This window comes from Eptesicus fuscus, chromosome 23 (assembly GCF_027574615.1).
Source record: "Eptesicus fuscus isolate TK198812 chromosome 23, DD_ASM_mEF_20220401, whole genome shotgun sequence".
Taxonomy (NCBI): Eukaryota; Metazoa; Chordata; class Mammalia; order Chiroptera; family Vespertilionidae; genus Eptesicus; species Eptesicus fuscus.
This window is the reverse complement of record NC_072495.1, coordinates 8,987,177-9,004,521: the sequence shown is the minus strand read 5'-3', so window position 1 is coordinate 9,004,521 and position 17,345 is coordinate 8,987,177. Positions and strand designations below refer to the sequence as shown.

Below are 17,345 nucleotides of genomic sequence, written 5' to 3'. Positions count from 1 at the left end.
TTGGTGCAGAGAGTTATAGGTGAAGAGGGGGCCCAAATCATGCAGCACCTTCACAGAGGTAGTAAGATTTGAGATACACTTTGAAGGTAGAGCAGGAGCATCTGCTGACTGGACACAGAATTTGGGAAGGAAAAAAAAGCGGAATCGAAAGTGACACCAAAGGTCTCTGGCCAGCACTGGCAGGTCACAGATACCATTCACTGAAACAGGAAAACCCATGGGAGGGGCAGGAAAAGTCTCATATTCTATGCATATACAAATAAACACCCACATCGATACCCATCTAGAGTTCTGGGGACAGGCTTTGGCTAAGAAGCAAATGTGAGCATCATCAGTTTATAGAGGTGTTTAAAACTATAAGACAGGATGAAATCAATGAGCAAGTTAGAGAGATAGCAGGGGCCCTGAAAATAGGTCCTGGCACATGTGATTGTTGAAAAGGAAGAAAGATGAGACTGAGTAGGAACAACCAGTGATAGAAGTCCTATGGGGTGTCCCACAAGGCAAATGAAAACAATTTCAAGAATGTGGGAGTGGTAAACCACATTAAAAACTCCTAAAAGGTCCAGTCAAATTAAGAGTTGACCTTGAATTTATTAATGAGGAAGTCCCTGGTGAATTTGAAAACTGTTTTGGTGATGTGATAAGGATACAAGACTGAATAAAGTGGGTTCAAGAGAGAATAGAGAGGAAAGAACATAAAAACAGTAAGAATAACTCTTTGAAGAGCATTGCTGTAAAGAGACACCAGAAATAGGGGAGTGGAGGCAGGTATGGGTCAAGGGAGTTGTTTTTTAAAGACAGGATATCCTCTAACGCAGCAGTCGCCAAATTTCTGGACCTCGCGGACCAGACCACCAGTTGGCGACCGCTGCTCTAACGTATTTGTATGCTGTAGTAAATGGTCCATTGAGAGAGGAAAGCTGCTAATATAGGAGGCCAATAGCAGAAAGAACCAGCCTCCCTACCCCAACTTTCAACACACAGCAAGCAGCAAATACAGCTTTTTTGGTACTAAACAATGTCACTTGGAAATCAATCTACTTCAGTCTATGCAGATCGGCCTCATACTTTTTAATGGCTACACAGTGTTCCATGATGTGCAAGTATCATAGGCAGTAAGCCAGATAGCTATGTTTAGCTTCTCAAGTCAGCATTTTAGAAGCTTCTAAACTAGTGGTACTTAAAAATTTTTATTTAATGAGGAAAAAATTGAAACATATGCAAAAATAGAGTGTAGTATAATGAACTTCCATATACCCATCATCCAGATTCAACTATAATCTAGATATTGCCACACCTGTTTAACTTATCTGCCTCTTTTTTGGCTCATGCATCTTAAAACATATCCCAGACATCATGTAATTCCACTTCTGAATATTTTACTACACATCTCTCAAAACAGATATTTTCTCATAGAACCACAATACCATTATTATACTTTAAAAATAAATTAACCCTTTGCACTCGCTTGCTTTTTTCTCGATTCCTGCTACCGATGCTAATCGTGTCGAGTCACACTCGACATCCGAGTGCAAAAGGTTAAGAGTCCTGGCTGGTGTAGTTTAGTTAATTGGTTGAGCATCATCCTGTGCACCAAAAGGTCACTAGTTTGATTTCTGGTCAGAGTGCATGCCCAGGTTGTGGGGTCAGTCCCCGGATGGGGTGCATATGGGAGGCAACCCAATCAATGTTTCTCTCTTTACCTCTCCCTTCCTCTTTCTCTAAAATCAATAAAAACATATTTTAAAAAAAATTAAGAATAGTGCCGAAACCGGTTTGGTTCAGTGGATAGAGCGTCAGCCTGCGGACTCAAGGGTCCCAGGTTCGATTCCAGTCAAGGGCATGTACCTTGGTTGCGGGCACATCCCCAGTAGGAGGTGTGCAGGAGGCAGCTGATCGATGTTTCTCTCTCATCGATGTTCCTCTCTATCCCTCTCTCTTCCTCTCTGTAAAAAATCAATAAAATATATTTTTTTAAAATTAAGAATAGCCCCATGGTTTCATCGAATACTCAATTTATATTCAAGTTCCAAATTGTCTCCAAAGGTGTTTTTTTAATTTACAGTTTGTTTGTTTGTTTGTTTGTTTGAGTCAGACTCCAAAGATGATTCAAAGGTTGTTCTTTTCATCTACAGCAGGCTCCTTCTTCCCCAACTTGTTATTTCATACCACTGGGAGAGGCTATTTTGGTAGCTCTGTTTCCTCCAGAGCAGTTATGGGCTTTTGACTGTATAGCTATACATCTAAAAATATCTTTATGTTGTCTTTACACTTGATTGATACTTTGGTTGTTGACTAATGACTTCTAGGTTGGAAATCAATTTCCCTCAAAATTTTGAAAGCCCTGCTCCATTTTTATATCCAGTAATACTATTGAATAACATGGTGCTTTTCTAACTCTATATCATTTGTATAAGATTTTATTTTATTTCTGGAAGCTTTGGAATCCTCTCTTTATACTTGATAATCTGAAGTTTCAGGATGATGTGCCATGGTGTGGGCATTCTTTATTAATCTGGACCAGTGTCCTTTGTTTGACATTCTTGGATTTTTAAAAAAATATATTTTTATTGAATTCTAGAGAAAGAGGAAGGGAGAGGGAGGGGGGGGGGAGTCGATGTGAGAGCCATACATCAATCGGCTGCCTCCTGCATGCCCCCTACCTGGGATCGATCCTGAAACCCAAGCATGTACCCTGACTGGGAATCAAATCAGCAACCTTTCAGTGCATAGGATGACACCAATCAACTGATCCACACTGGCAGGGCGGGGCAGTTCCTTTTATCAACTTTTACCTACAACCCCATCTCCCAGTGGCACAGCACCACACCAGATGCCTCCAATCCCAAAGACTTTCTAAGCAACTCTCTTCTTCTTGGGATTCCCCTGAACACACTTTTAGTTTTGGCTTTTCCCACACTGAAGATAAGAAGGGACACTACCACCTCCATCTTCTAAAGTAAACGCACAAGAGATACTGCCTAGAGCTGAGGAACAAGAAATAAAGGCGTAATTATAAGCTACAAACACAATTGAAAGAGGAATTAAAATGAATGAAATAAAGCCTGTCCATGTTGCTCAGTGGTTGGGCATCAACCTATGAACCAGGAGGTCATGGTTGGATTCCTGGTCAGGGCACATGCTGGGGTTGCGGGTTCAATCACCAGTGTGGGGGGGCGGGGGGTACAGGAGTCAGCCAATCAATGATTCTCTCTCATCATTGATATTTCTATCTCTCCCTCTCCCTTCCTCTCTGAAATAAATAAAAATACATATATTTAAAAATGAATGGAGTAAATACATTAGGAAGAATAAGAAAAGAGTAAAAACTAAGCCAAATCCTCATCTATCACAGCAAAAAGAAATCAACATACAATACATGGAGTTCATAGTCAAGAAACAGCAATGTAAGCCATTTTCTTGGAGATACAAAGAACAAAAAACTGAAACCAGCGCTGGCAGGGGATGGGGTAAGGGATTCTCACTTCTCGGTATGAACCTGGATATGCTACCCAATGTTTAAATCCATGCACACGTACTTCTTTATACAATTTTTTCTTTTAATTTAACAAAAGCATGTCAGGGAAAGGGAAAATTCTTCAATGTGTTCCCATTACACTTAGGATAAAAACCTAAGTTCTTTAACCAGCTTGTAAGTGTGTTTAAAAACAAGCAAAACAAAACAAAACAGATTTTCTGACAATTTAATTCTGAACACAGGTTTCAAGTAGTACAATCTCTAGCAGATCAATGCAGACTTTCACTCTGGCAGAGACATTTGACAAGAAAAGATAATGATTAGAGAATACTGAGAAACTAGTTGGAAAAGAATGTCTGGTGAATGGTTACTAGGTTCCTGACTGACTGTTAGCTGGCAGGGTGGATGACTGGTTTCCCAGAACAAGTTTTAACCCTATTAAAATTCATTAGAAAAATGGCTTCAATGTTTGTTTTATTTTCAGGAATGCTAATTTCTTCCCAGAAGGAGGCTGTAAATCACATCATGAAAAAAGGTTTGGTCACAGACCTGGCTTGGGCAATTTTTCCTTTACAAGTCTTTGCAAATACAATCTAGATAAGTACTGTCCAATAGAACTGTCTTTGATGATGGAAATGTTCTATGTCTTCGCTGTTCGATATGGTGACCACTAGCCAGTCGCAATGGCTACTGAATACTAAAAATGTGGTTAATGCAACTGAGCAACTAAAGTTTTAAATTTATTTAATTCTGATTAATATAGATTTAAACAGCCAGATGTGGCTACCGGCTGCCACACTGGACAGTGCAGATCTGCCATGGCCCCCAGCCTCTTCTTGCTCAAGCTCTCCTCTCTGCATCCCAGCCACTCTAGCTCACTGTCATTTCCTGAAACATGCATGCTCACTCCTGCCACAGGGCCTTTGCACTTGTGGTCTCCTCTTCCTTGAATGTTCCCTACCCTTCTAATGAACTTCTTCATCTGGTTAACTACAACTTTTTCTTCACGACCTAAAATTATCTTATCTACTTATTTGCTTACTTGTTTATAGTTTTTGTCTTTTTTTTTTTTTTTTGTCTTTCCACCATCACTATCCCAACCCACCCAACCAGCCAGAATACAAACTCCATCTGAGCAAGGATCCTATCCACCTTGCCCATCACTGAATTCCCACCATCCAGATAAAACACTGCCTGGCTCTCAGGCAGCCTGCTAATATCTAATGAATAAATAATTGTCTTCTCACAATTTTAATTGTCATCTTTTTCAGGGACTTCCAAAACCTATCAATAGACCCAATCTTATTATTGCAGTTTAGTTCCACATTTCCAACAAGCCCCCTGATCATTTCTACTTAAAAACTCCACTATCTACACTTTAACTACTATTATCTCCATTCTCTTGCCAAATTGGCCTTCAGAAAGCTAGACTTTATTTGGCCATACAACTCCAAACAAAGAAACCTTTAAAGATATCCAAGAGAAGAATCAATTTTGAGGTAAGAGTAAACACATTGTACATACTCCAAGTTTCTTAGGTCCTTTGTCAACCAATATAAAAAGAAAGCAAACAGAAATGTCTCTCAATACACAAAGTGAGAAAGTAAAACTTACCACAAGTTCAAAAATGTCCATGAAAACAGAATGTCCCTTAGGTGTTTTCTCATTCAGACTGGCAGGAGACCAGATCCAATAGAAGTAAGTACCATCTGAAGAAAGGTGCACGGTGCTCATTGTGCTGCCAACAGGGAGATGATTAGCTGGCATTGGTACCATCTGACATACCTGGACACAAAAAGAAGGAAAACTTCATCAGTGTGACATAAATTCTGATTAACTCTATCAGCTCATCATTAATATTATTAATTCCAAGATGAGAATTCAATAGGCTTTCTGGGCAAAATAAACCTGATATTTATCCCTAAGAATAATATATGAAAATTACATGACAAAAACATAAAAGTTCATACAACTGGCCATGCAAAAGATAAAAAGATGCTTGAGATTAATTCAAATTACTTTTTTTAAAAATGTACTTACTAAACATTTTGACTCTGCCAAGTGTGTTTTATCAAACATTTATTAAAAACAAAGTTTCAGCCCTAGCTGGTTTGGCTCAGTGGATAGAGCATCAGCCTGCGGACTGAAGGGTCCCAGGTTCAATTCCGGTCAAGGGAACATGCCTGAGTTGCAGGCTTGATCCCCAGTAGGGGACTTGCAGGAGGCAGCGAATCAATGATTCTCTCTCATCACTGATGTTTCTATCTCTTTCCCTCTCTTTTCCTCTCTGAAATCAATAAAAGATATAAAAAAAAATAAATAAAATAAAAAAACACAAAATTTCAGAAAAATAATACCTTCTGAAATGTTCTTAGTAAATGAATTTAAGACTATTAATTATATTTAAAGGACATGAACTATATCTCATTCATCTTTATATCTTTAGCACGTAATTCAAAGTCTAGCTCAAAGTTATTTAATAAATATGGAAGGAAGAAAAGGCAAAAGGGAAAGCAGAGAATAGGGAGAAGGGAGAAAGAGAAAAAAAGTTTTTAAAAAATGAAGGCACATGCAAGATCCTAACTTAGCACATGAGAGCTACTGAAATTCACCAAGTCCATCAAGAGGAAACAGACAAACACCAATACTCTATATTAGACATGAAGGCATGTGTTTCTAATACTACCTATTAAACATCCTTTGGTTTCAGCATAATGAATAGTTTTGTATTATTTCACAATAAATGTGAAGTTACATACTAATTTTTACTTCCAGAGAAAAGCATTTAATATGAGAGAAAATGAGAACTAAGAAAACTGCTGACTTGGCTTTTTAAAAATCCAAGAGTAGGAGCAGAACTGAAAATCCCAAAGTAAACATAATTAGAGAAGGTCAGATGCCTTCAGGGTACAATAAGAACAATTTTCAGTTGCTCCACCTCTGGGTGAGTCACTAGTTTTCCTAAGATTACTTTTGAACCCTGAACTAATTTCATATGAATTTTTTCCAGATCTGTTTTGTCTACGTCAAAAGTTGAAGTCATTTAATTGCTGTAACCACACTTTGAAACTTACTGTGCCAGGAAATTTAGAAAGCTGACAGCTACTGATTGGCCTAAGCCAAACTGCAGCTCACGAGCCACATGCGGCTCTTTGGCCCCTTGAGTGTGGCTCTTCCACAAAATACCACAGCCTGGGCGAGTCTATTTTGAAGAAGTGGCGTTAGAAGAAGTTTACGTTTAAAAAATTTGGCTCTCAAAAGAAATTTCAATTGTTGTACTGTTGATATTTGGCTCTGTTGACTAATGAGTTTGCCGACCACTGGCCTAAGCTATCCCCAAATTGCTCTGATGCACGTATCTAGTTAGTGACAACACTGCTTTCTTGGATAATATCAGAGTTTTTGCAACAACACAGGGGAAACTGACATCACTTCAAATGTGAACCATGTTCCAAGATTTAACATCTGTTTAATTCCCAGGCTTATAAACTTTATTTCAAACAAATATAGGAGATATTCTCATCTGTCTGCATTAGTGATGAGAAAGAAAGGCAATTGGACATCTATTTGTTAATGTGTTCACTTTACTCATCTAACAATTATTGAGCACCTACTATGTACTTTGGAGACACAATGGTGAACAAGATTCAGTCTCTGCTCTCCAGGAAAGACACAACTGAGTGACAGAGAGATGCAACATCCCACTTAAATTTTGGATGTAACTACTCTCAGGGCAACCACTCCACAGATAAGAACTCTAACCATCCAGTTCAATTTTGGTTGAAAGTTATAGCATAAAGAACTCAAATTTTAGAGCTGAGAACGATGTATTCAAGTTCTCATGTTGCCATAATTGTATGGCCTTTGGCAAATTACTTAACCTCTGTGAGCTACATTCTTCCATTCAACAATAAACACTATTTGCAATGTGCTTAGCATCATTTGCCTTATGTTTATGATGAAACTGCCATAATTACACCTCACAAGTGTATGTAAATTGCCTAGATCAGGGCCTGGTACACAGACATTGTACTTTATCACCATCAATCACATGCTAGGCAACATACTACATTCTAGGGACACAAAGATGAGTAAAACAGGCTCTCTCTGGACCTAAAGGTGTGCACGGTCTTGGGGAGGATTAGACACAAGAGCAGGTACTTTCGGTATGATGCAGCAAGTGCTTTGCTAGAGTGCTATTAGAGCAGTAAAGATGAGTTCTTAATCCATCTCACACAATGACTCTATCTAAACTCATTTTAAAGCTCCCATTCTCTCAGAAAGGTTGTTTAGAACTAATTGAATAGGGAAATGATGTCTTCCCAGAACAGATCTGGCAATAATAATAAGAAAAAAAAGGAGAAAAAGAAAAAGAAGGAGAACAAGGAGGAGGAAGAAGAGAAGAGAGAAGAAGAGGAGGAGGAGGAGAAGAGGGGGAGGAGGAGAAGGAGGAGGAGAAGCAGCAGCTGGCATTTATACCATCTCTGATTCTAAAGAAATTTCTTTTAATAGTAAAGAAAAATTTGTTGCTGGCCTTATAAACTCTTAGGGAGCACATTCACTCAAACCATGTGAGAAAGTCTAGACACTAGACAAAAACAAAACAAAACAGAATGCCCAGACAATGACAATTCAAAGGATGCACTCTGGCAGGAAACTACATCAATTGTGTTATTACTTCTGAAGAACTTCCCTTACTGTCTCCAAAATGTAAAGACAATGCCTTGGTTTTCTGTTTACCTGAAGGGTATTCTGGTCAATGACCTGGAAAAGGGAGTGAGGTTTATTATCAAAAGATACAGGCCGGTGGAGAAGACTGCCGCTGCCAAAAGCAACCCATCCCGGTTCCAGCTCCTCGTTCCGGCAGTATACAAAACCTCTGTAGGAAAAGAAAGGTACTTAGGTTGGGTTGCCCGGCTGGGTCTGAAGCCACAACAGACAAAAAAATTTTCCTGAATGTTTAATGTTTTAAAAGCCTAATGTTTTTAAATGGCTAAGTATGCAAACAATTTGAAGGTGAGTGAATATATTACATTAGCTTTTGGACTGAAAAATTAGGGCAAATATTAACTTTTCACAACAAACTCGTGAAGAGAAAAACAAGTTGGGGAAAAAGTCTAATCTGTATATATAAAACCCTAATACACAAATAGACTGAACAGCGGAACAACTGAACAACCAAACAACCAGTTGCTATGACGTGCGCTGACCACCAGGGGGTGTGCGTGGAACATGGCAGGCATCAGCAGCAGGCGGCAGAGGGCGGAACATGGTGGGTGTTGGCCTTGGTGGGATGGTGGAGCAGGTGAGTGGGGGCGCCAGACCAAGGCGGGGTGCCAGTCGCTGTCATCGGGGAACGCCTCTGGTGGTTACTGAAAATTCTTTGCTCCTGTGCACCATGGTCCTGCCCAGCGCTTGCACCCACTGCCAGCCCCAGCCCCACTTGCACCTGCTGCCGGCGCCTGGCACTGGTCCTAATCGCTTGGTGCTGTCAACAGATGCGAGCGGCAGCTGCCAGCCCCAATTACCCCTGAGGATGTCTCCACCTCCCCCTGCTCCTGAGGGGCGATCGGGGCAGCAGCCACCACTCGCATCCGTTGATGGCGCCGGTCCTGCTCAAACCTGCTGCTGGCGCTAGCCCCAATCGCTCCACGCTGTCAGCAGGTGCGAGCGGGGCTGGGGCTGGCGCCGGCAGCACCTGGGAGTGGCAGTGGCGGGAGCAGGGCTGTCAGCAGAGAGAGGACTGGGGGCCATGGTGGGAGGGGCTGGGTGAGGGCGCAGAGGATGGGCCAAGACCCACCTCTGTGCCCACCATAGCCTCGCAGCCCACAGTTCCTTTCAAGGTGCACGAATTTGTGCATTGGGCCCCTAGTTAAATATATAAAAGGATCTCAAACTGTGGTTTCTTTTGTCAGCAATTCATAGATCTTACATTCCAACTGAAAATCACTGCTAATCCAAGATCAAATCCAAGGACAAAGAAACTAAACTAGAAAAAAATGTCCATCTATCAACATGGAGAAGAAACTAATATTATAGTAATTCTAATCATAGAGGAACATCTGGTTAAAACAATGATCCTAGGGCTATCAGACTCTTTAGAGCCAAAACAAAGCTGAAATGCACTAGCACAGTGGTCGGCAAACTGCGGCTCGCGAGCCACATGCAGCTCGCGAGCCGCGATTTGCCCATCTGTTGACTAATGAGTTGGCCAACCACTGACCTAGCAGAATGAGAGGGGTGGGTGACAATAATAGAAAACCAGAATCACATGAATGTGTTCAGACTTATTATTAGTCAGTCTATGGAGAGTCAGCATGAGCCCTCATGTTTTCTTCACAGAGGATTATATAAGGAGGAAATGTTCCAGCCAAATAATTCAGCAAATTCCATGCCACTCACCTGAGAGTACCATGTAATCCAGAGCCCAGTTTGCTCACTCCTCTTCCAACTGAGTTAGTAGTATACAGGTAAAGACCATCTGCAGTGAGACAGCGTCCCAAGTCAGCATCTGAAACATGTTTTATAAGTAAGTTATATAAATGCTTTTCTTTTTCTTTTTTTGTCTCTTTGTTAATCCTCACCCAAGGATATTTTTCCATTAATCTTTTACAGAGAGTGGAAAAGAGAGGGAAAGACAGACAGAAACATCGATGTGAGAGAAACACATTGACTGGTTGCCTCCTGCACACACCCTGACCAGGGCTCAGGCCAGGAGGAGCCTGAAACCAAGGTACCATATTTTCCAGTGTATAAGACGACTGGGCGTATAAGGTTTTCCTGGGTTAAAAAGTAGTCTTATATGCCAGAAAATACGGTAGTCCAATATATCTAATCCATTATATCTAATCCCATCAATATAGTCCAATATACCATATTTTCCGGCGTATAAAATGACTTTTTAACCCAGGAAAATCTTATACGCCCAGTCATCTTATATGCCGGAAAGTACGGTATGTGCCCTTGACCAGAATTGAACCTGGGATCCTTTGGTCCACAGGCTGACGCTCTATCCACTGAGCCCAACCAGCTAGGGCTAAATGCTTTTCAAATAAGATTATAAACGTGCTTTTTCTTTAGAGGAGGTTGAGTGAAAGATAATCTCCCATTTCTAAAGTAAGTGCTTCGATGTGACTTCCAGGGAAGATGGCTAGAACCCCCACAGCAAACATCCAAAATGCATGTAGGGTCAGGGACCAAGATCAGGGAAGGAGGTCAGATAGTTACTAGCAGGACAACCTGGTTTTGCCTGCCAAATGTTTTTTTCTTTTTTGAAATAGCAAAAATACTGAGTCCAATTTACACATTCCTAATTCTAATCTGAAATGACTAAGAATACAATATGAGTCCTGGTCGGTTTGGCTCGGTGGATAGAGCGTCAGCCTGCAGACTGAAGGGTCCCAGGTTCGATTCCGGCCAAGGGCACATGCCCGGGTTGTGGGCTTGATCCCCAGTGGAGGCTGTGCAGGAGGCAGCCGATTGATGGTTCTCTCTCATCATTGATGTTTCTATCTCCTCTCCCTCTCCCTTCCTCTCTTAAAAATCAATAAAGAAATATTAAAAAAAAAAAAAGATACGATTTATAGTAAAAAAGGCGTGAGCTTTTAAGAGTTCTGGGCACTTATTAGTTGACCTTGGGCCTCTTTGAACTTCAGTTTCTTCATCCATAAAATGAGGATAATGTGTACCTCAAGAATTACTATGAAGGTTAAATGAGATAACACAAGTTAATACTCATATTGCACTCAAGTTCAAAGCCAGTATTCCATAATGGTAAATGATATTATTCTCACATACTAATAATATACATTCAACTAAAATCTGCTTCTTTGGATTTTCCATCCAGAGATCCTAATTTTAATTTCTGGAGCAACAGAGCATAAAAGTGCTCTTCTATTTAAAAACAGCAACTATGTTTCCCCTTAGCTATATCTTCCCCTAAGATAAACATTATATCTCTATATAATAGTAAATGGTTTACTAACTTATAAAGAGAGTCTTTAAAAAAGCATATAAATAAGCCCTTCAGTGTTTATTTTCATAATCATTCCACTCACTATGTATAAATGGAGTTTGTCTACTACTTGTCATTTTAAGAGAATCCAATGTCACTGCACTCAAAGTAGTACTAAGTACGCTGTTAACTTTAAAAACCGGTATACTAAACCTGAGACAAGTGTAATTTGTACCTAGTGGTTCCTCAAAAAAACAAAGAGTTAAAATGGCTAATCATTTTTAAAACTCCTATTTCATCGGTAAGGTAATATTTAACGATATAATCATAATAACAAGTACCTATTACAATAACAAACAGGTCTGGGAGTAAGGTGGATTCCTGGCAGGCCTGAAACTCTACCGGAGAGCAGCATGGGTGTGCCAGGGTACTGGACAGCATGTCTACCCAGCTAACAGAGAGGCTCAATTCAATGGCAAGTCAGTAAGGTGCAGTCAATTAAGAGAGCTTCTGCCATTTTCACTGAGGTCACAGAATAAACTGATATGTAATACTTGTGAAACTATAAAAACATTTTAATCCAGCCTACTTTGTTTAAAAAAGATACTTAACAATTCATGCTCCCTTGAACAATCTCATCGTTTTGCTTTTAGGATGAGAGGGTCCATCAACACACACACAATAAATTACTAAAAGAAACAGTATCAGGCAGAAAGACCTGATACTCTATTCATGGGCATAAAAATTCAACTTAAGGTTCCCATGCCCAAACTCAAATACCCAGGAACCAACTTAAGTAATTCATGGCTCTTTGCAGAAGTGTATGGATGATACCTTTTCCTGGCGCTAGTAAAACCTATCCATTTTCTTACCTCACTGAATATCAGCTTGTATTATACTGTGACCGATAAAGCAGACAATGAACACATTGTATAGGAATCCTGAGCTCTTTAATTAAAAGGAACACAGACTTATATCTAAACTGTTTGGCACAATTATCTTAAACCATTCTTTTCACATCTTAATTTCAATCAGAGGACCAAAACCCTTACATTACCTTTATTTTCAGAACTGGAGCCAGTGTTACTATCTGGTGCAGGCAACATGTCTTCATATCCCCATGACACTATGTGTTTGCCACCAAGCAAACAGGAGGGGGATCCAGGCCCCCCTTCCAAAAGCAACAGCCTAAAAAGGGAAATGGAGAATCACAAACACGCCAAAACTATCCATTTTGGCAAGAAAATAAAAGTCCACCTTCCATCTCAAAAAGCAGAAAACTATAACATGTTTACAAAGACATTATACATCTGAAATGAAATTCACGATATATTTTATATACTGAAAATTTACAAAGCAGTGCTTTTAGAAATGTTATGATAAAATTACAGCTGTGTGTAAAATGTATATATTTTATATATATATGAGAGAGAGAGAGAGAGAGAGAGAGAGAGAGAGAGAGAGAGAGAGAGAGAGAGAGATGAATTGGGAAACACGTATACCAAAGCATTAGGAGTGGTTATCTTTGGGTAATAAGATTATGAATGAGCCCTAGCTGCTTTGGCTCAGTGGATAAGAGTGTCAGCCTGAGGACTGAAGGGTCCTGGGTTCGATTCCAGTCAAGGGCACATGTCTAGGTTGCAGGCTTGATCCCCAGTAGGGGGCATGCAGGAGGCAGCCGATCAGTGATTCTCTCTCACCATTGATGTTTCTGTCTCTCTCCCCCTCTCCCTTCATCTCTGAAATCAATAAAAAGTGTGTGTGTGTGTGTGTGTGTGTGTGTGTGTGTATGTATTTATTTATTTATTTAAAAGATTATGATTTTATCTTCTCTACACCTTAACATATCACCTCAAAATCTACAATAAGAATTAATTACAAGCTACTGCAATTTTTTTTAAGCCCACAAAAATGAAAAATAACATGCCCTAGATGGTTTGGCTCAGTGGATAGAGTGTTGGCCTGCGAACTGAAGGGTCCCACGTTCGATTCCAGTAGGAGGCATGCAGGAGGCAGTCAATCAATGATTCTCTCTCATCATTAATGTTTCTATCTCTGTCTCCCTCTCCCTTCCTCTCTCAAATCAATAAAAAAATATATTTTAAAAAATTAAATAAACAACATGCTCTAGGAACACTTTCAAAGAAGACGACAAAATTCTCAAAGAGATAAATATGATAATATACTTATTTAAAAAATATGAATCATTTCATTTATATGTGGAAGCTTAAAGAACAATATAAATGAACAAACAAAATAGAAACAGACTCATAGACAGAGAACAGACTGATGCCTGCCAGAGGGAAGGTTGGTGAAAAAAGTGAAGGAATTAAGAAGTACACATTGGTAGTTACAAAATGGTCATAGGGATGTAAGGTATAGCATAAAGAATATAGTCAATAATATTGTAATAACTAAGTATTGTGCCAGTCTACTTAGGAGGATCGTTTTGTAAAGTATATGATTGTGTAATCACTATGCTATTCACCTAAAACTAATACAAACAAGGACTGAATGTAAACTGTAATATAAAAATATATGAATCGGACTTGGGTGTGGTGGGATGTGTCCTTGGATTTAGAGAGCAGAATGTCCGGCTTGCGAGTGGGAACCTCCATGTCCTGTGAGAATAACAAGCGATTTAAAAATGGGTGACGTTGAGTAAGGCAAGAAGAGTGTTGTTCAGAAGTGTGCCCAGTGCCATACTATAGAAATGGGAGGCAAGCACAAGACAGGGCCAAATCTCCATGGTCTATTTGGGTGAAAGATAGGCCAGGCCCCTGGATTTTCTTACATGGATGCCAACAAGAACAAAGGTATCACCTGGGGAGGGGCTAAACTGATGGAATAGTTGGAAAATCCCAAGAAGTACATCCCTTGAACAAAAGTGATCTTCAGTGGCATTAAGAAGAGTGCAGAAAGGGCAGACTTGGTAGCTTATCTCAAAAAAGCTACTAATGACTAATAGTTGGCCACTGCCTTATTTATTACAAATCTCTCATGACATTTTTATGTGTACCATATTTAAATTGATCTCATACACCAGAATTCAGATCATGAATGGCCAATAGAGCATTTCTTTTGTGTAGTCCTGATTTAAATAAGACTGGCTTGTGGTTAAATGATATGATCAGCATTTTGAGCTTTAACGGTAATTTTGGTTCAGCAAGCGTTATCACTGTCATCTCTTCTAAAAATATGATTGAACTTGATTCGTAGTATTCAACTTTTCACAGAGGTGGTGAGTGCCATCTCAAAACCTGTAGGAGACTGGTTTATATTTAGATTTATATGACTGGTTGTATTAATATGTTTAAATTCTGAAGAAATCCCTTCACTGTCTCTTAGACCTGCAAGACTTGCTTGTGTTTCAAGTTGTGTTCATCAGCCTGTTAAAAGGCAAGGGCTGCAGATAAGCTGGCAGTGACCATTGTGTCTTTTTGGTCCCAACTATGCCAATTTAATAAAATTCCCTGTATCTAAACTGTTGCCTTTTACTGAATGAAAGGCATTTTAGTGTGGTTTATGTATAATATCAAATAAAAAGTACTTAACATGTCTACATATTATAGATGATCTTTAAGGTCAGGTGCTTGACAAGATATAGCAGCAAACTTTGTGAATCCTTTAAGTCAGACTAAGTTATAATTCAGGATTGTCTTGAACAGCTATCCATTTACTATATATGTGTGTGTGATTTTTGCCAGCTCATTAGGATTAAAGTAGAGAACAGATAACACAAAATTGTAAATTATGTCATTATAAGGCTTAAGATAATTAAAAACAAAGCCAAAAAAACATATGAATCATTTAAATTGCTACACTCTTATCAATTACTCTTATCAGGAGGCAGCTGATTGATGTTTCTCTCTCATTGATGTTTCTAACTCTCTATCCCTCTCCCTTCCTCTCTGTAAAAAAATCAATAAAATATGTAAAAAAAAAAATAAAAGGGCAAAAGCACACTGGAACATTTAAACCAGCTATAAGTTAATTGATAAGAGTCTAGCAATCTACTTATTAAAAGAGACCTTATAAACAATCTCCCTTGTGTAGAAGGACGGTAAGGATCCAAAGTGACAACTTACCTATACAGCACATCGGCTACAGGCAGGTACCCTAGATCAGTCTGTTTCTGTAATAGATGAACTGTATGGACAAAAGTTTTCAATGATCCCCTAAAAACAAAAGGAGGGAACAGAAAATCATCAAAATTGAAAAGTCAAATAAGAAGGTTGTTAATGTTAAGTTTATTAACTAAATGGGAAAAGTTCCAAATGTGTCTATCTGCTTATGCCAATCATATGTGTTGTACAAAGTATACTTGCTTAGTATGTGAGTGGCACCACCTGAACAGTCAATTATAATGTTCTTGCATTTGTAAAGGTAGATAATTTCCCCTAACACAAAAGTTCAAAACATCAGGCTCAGTACAAAGGCCATGTGACTATTATTCTTGGATACTATTTTCATCAAGTCATTTTCTAGTCTAGAGGAGAGATTTCATAGGAGCAGGTTATATTTAAAGTCTAACTGTATTTCCAGGATTAATTTTTTAATGTCTTTGTTAGGTTCATCCATTTTACATACATCTCACTGAAGCCCATCATATCAAAAAAGGAATATATTTAAATAATTACTACTTTATACTGAGAGCTTCCCTTGCTGGGACTATAATACTTCAGAGGTCACCACTACCTTTTTCCCTTTGATTCCCAAGGCTGGAGGCTCTGGGAAGTCCATAATATGATCAGCAGGATCTAAAAGAAGGTGCTATTAAGATGCACAAGACTTACTTGGCTAAATCCCAAGTATAAATCACCACAAGAACATTTCCTGATCTAAATGATCGCCTGTATCAGATGGGTGACTTCGGACTGCTGCCTTATTCTCTTAGCCAGGCTTTAATTGCTAGGTATCACATGCCTAAACCCCAAAGAAATGGAATACCTAATGGACTGAGTAGGCCTAGAGTCCTCCTCTTAATTGCCCCTTTCACAATCAAAAGAATCAAAACCAAAAACCAGTATAAGACAGAGAGGCAGCAGATAGAGTATAAAACCAAAGAATCGAAACCAAAGACTAGCCCTAGCCAGTTTGGCTCAGTGGAAAGAGTGTCGGCCTGTGGACTGAAAGGTCCCAGGTTCGATTCCGGTCAAGGGCACATGCCCAGGTTGTAGGCTCAATCCTCAGTGGGGGGCGTGCAGGAGGCAGCCGATCAATGATTCTTTCATCATTGATGTTTCTATCTCTCTCTCCCTCTCCTTTCCTCTCTGAAATCAATAAAAATATATTTTATTTTTTAAAAAATATATTTTTAAAAAATTAAAACAAAAACAAAGACTAGTATAAGACAGGGAGATAGCAGATAGAGTATAAAACCAAAGAATCAAAACCAAAGACCAGTATAAGACAGGGAGGCAGCAGATCTATAATAATAAAAACATAATATGCTAATTAGGCTGGACATCCTTCCTGACCACCTTCCAGATGAAGTCGAAGCCGAGGCTGCAAGGGAAGCCCAGGTCCTGGGTGCCAGAGGGAAGCCAGTGCCGGCAGCCGGGGGAAGGAAGGCTTACTCTTGCATGAATTTCGTGCATCGGACCTCTAGTAGAGTATAAAAACACAAGGTGGGAGTCAGGACACATGGATCTGAAACCTGGCTTTGACTCACTTACTATACCATCTCAAGTCCTGTCACCTAACTCCTATGGATTTTTACTGCTTCATCTGTCCAATAGGGCAGGATACCTTCCTGGGATGTAGTAAGGTTAAAAAATAAAAGGGCAGTCCTAACTGGTTTGGCTCGGTGGATAGAGCATTGGCCTCCGGACTGAAGGGTCCCAGGTTTGATTCCGGTCAAGGGCATGTACCTTGGTTGCGGGCACATCCCCAGTAGGAGGTGTGCAG

General features: G+C 39.6%; 1 protein-coding gene and 1 pseudogene across 2 annotated transcripts in view; one reads left to right on the top strand and one right to left on the bottom strand.

Annotated features, from left to right (window-relative positions):
- HECTD4 (HECT domain E3 ubiquitin protein ligase 4) overlaps positions 1 to 17,345 on the bottom strand; it is a 157,809-nt gene that overhangs the window by 97,767 nt on the left and 42,697 nt on the right. For both annotated transcript variants that reach the window (XM_028147247.2, XM_028147249.2), the window contains exons 3-7: positions 15,524 to 15,613; positions 12,493 to 12,623; positions 9,884 to 9,992; positions 8,222 to 8,360; positions 5,096 to 5,266 (exon numbers count right to left, since the gene is read on the bottom strand). In XM_028147247.2, the coding sequence (XP_028003048.2) occupies positions 5,096 to 5,266; positions 8,222 to 8,360; positions 9,884 to 9,992; positions 12,493 to 12,623; positions 15,524 to 15,613 (640 nt within the window). The remainder of the gene's footprint in view (positions 1 to 5,095; positions 5,267 to 8,221; positions 8,361 to 9,883; positions 9,993 to 12,492; positions 12,624 to 15,523; positions 15,614 to 17,345) is intronic.
- LOC103287065 (cytochrome c-like) lies at positions 14,083 to 14,400 on the top strand (annotated as a pseudogene).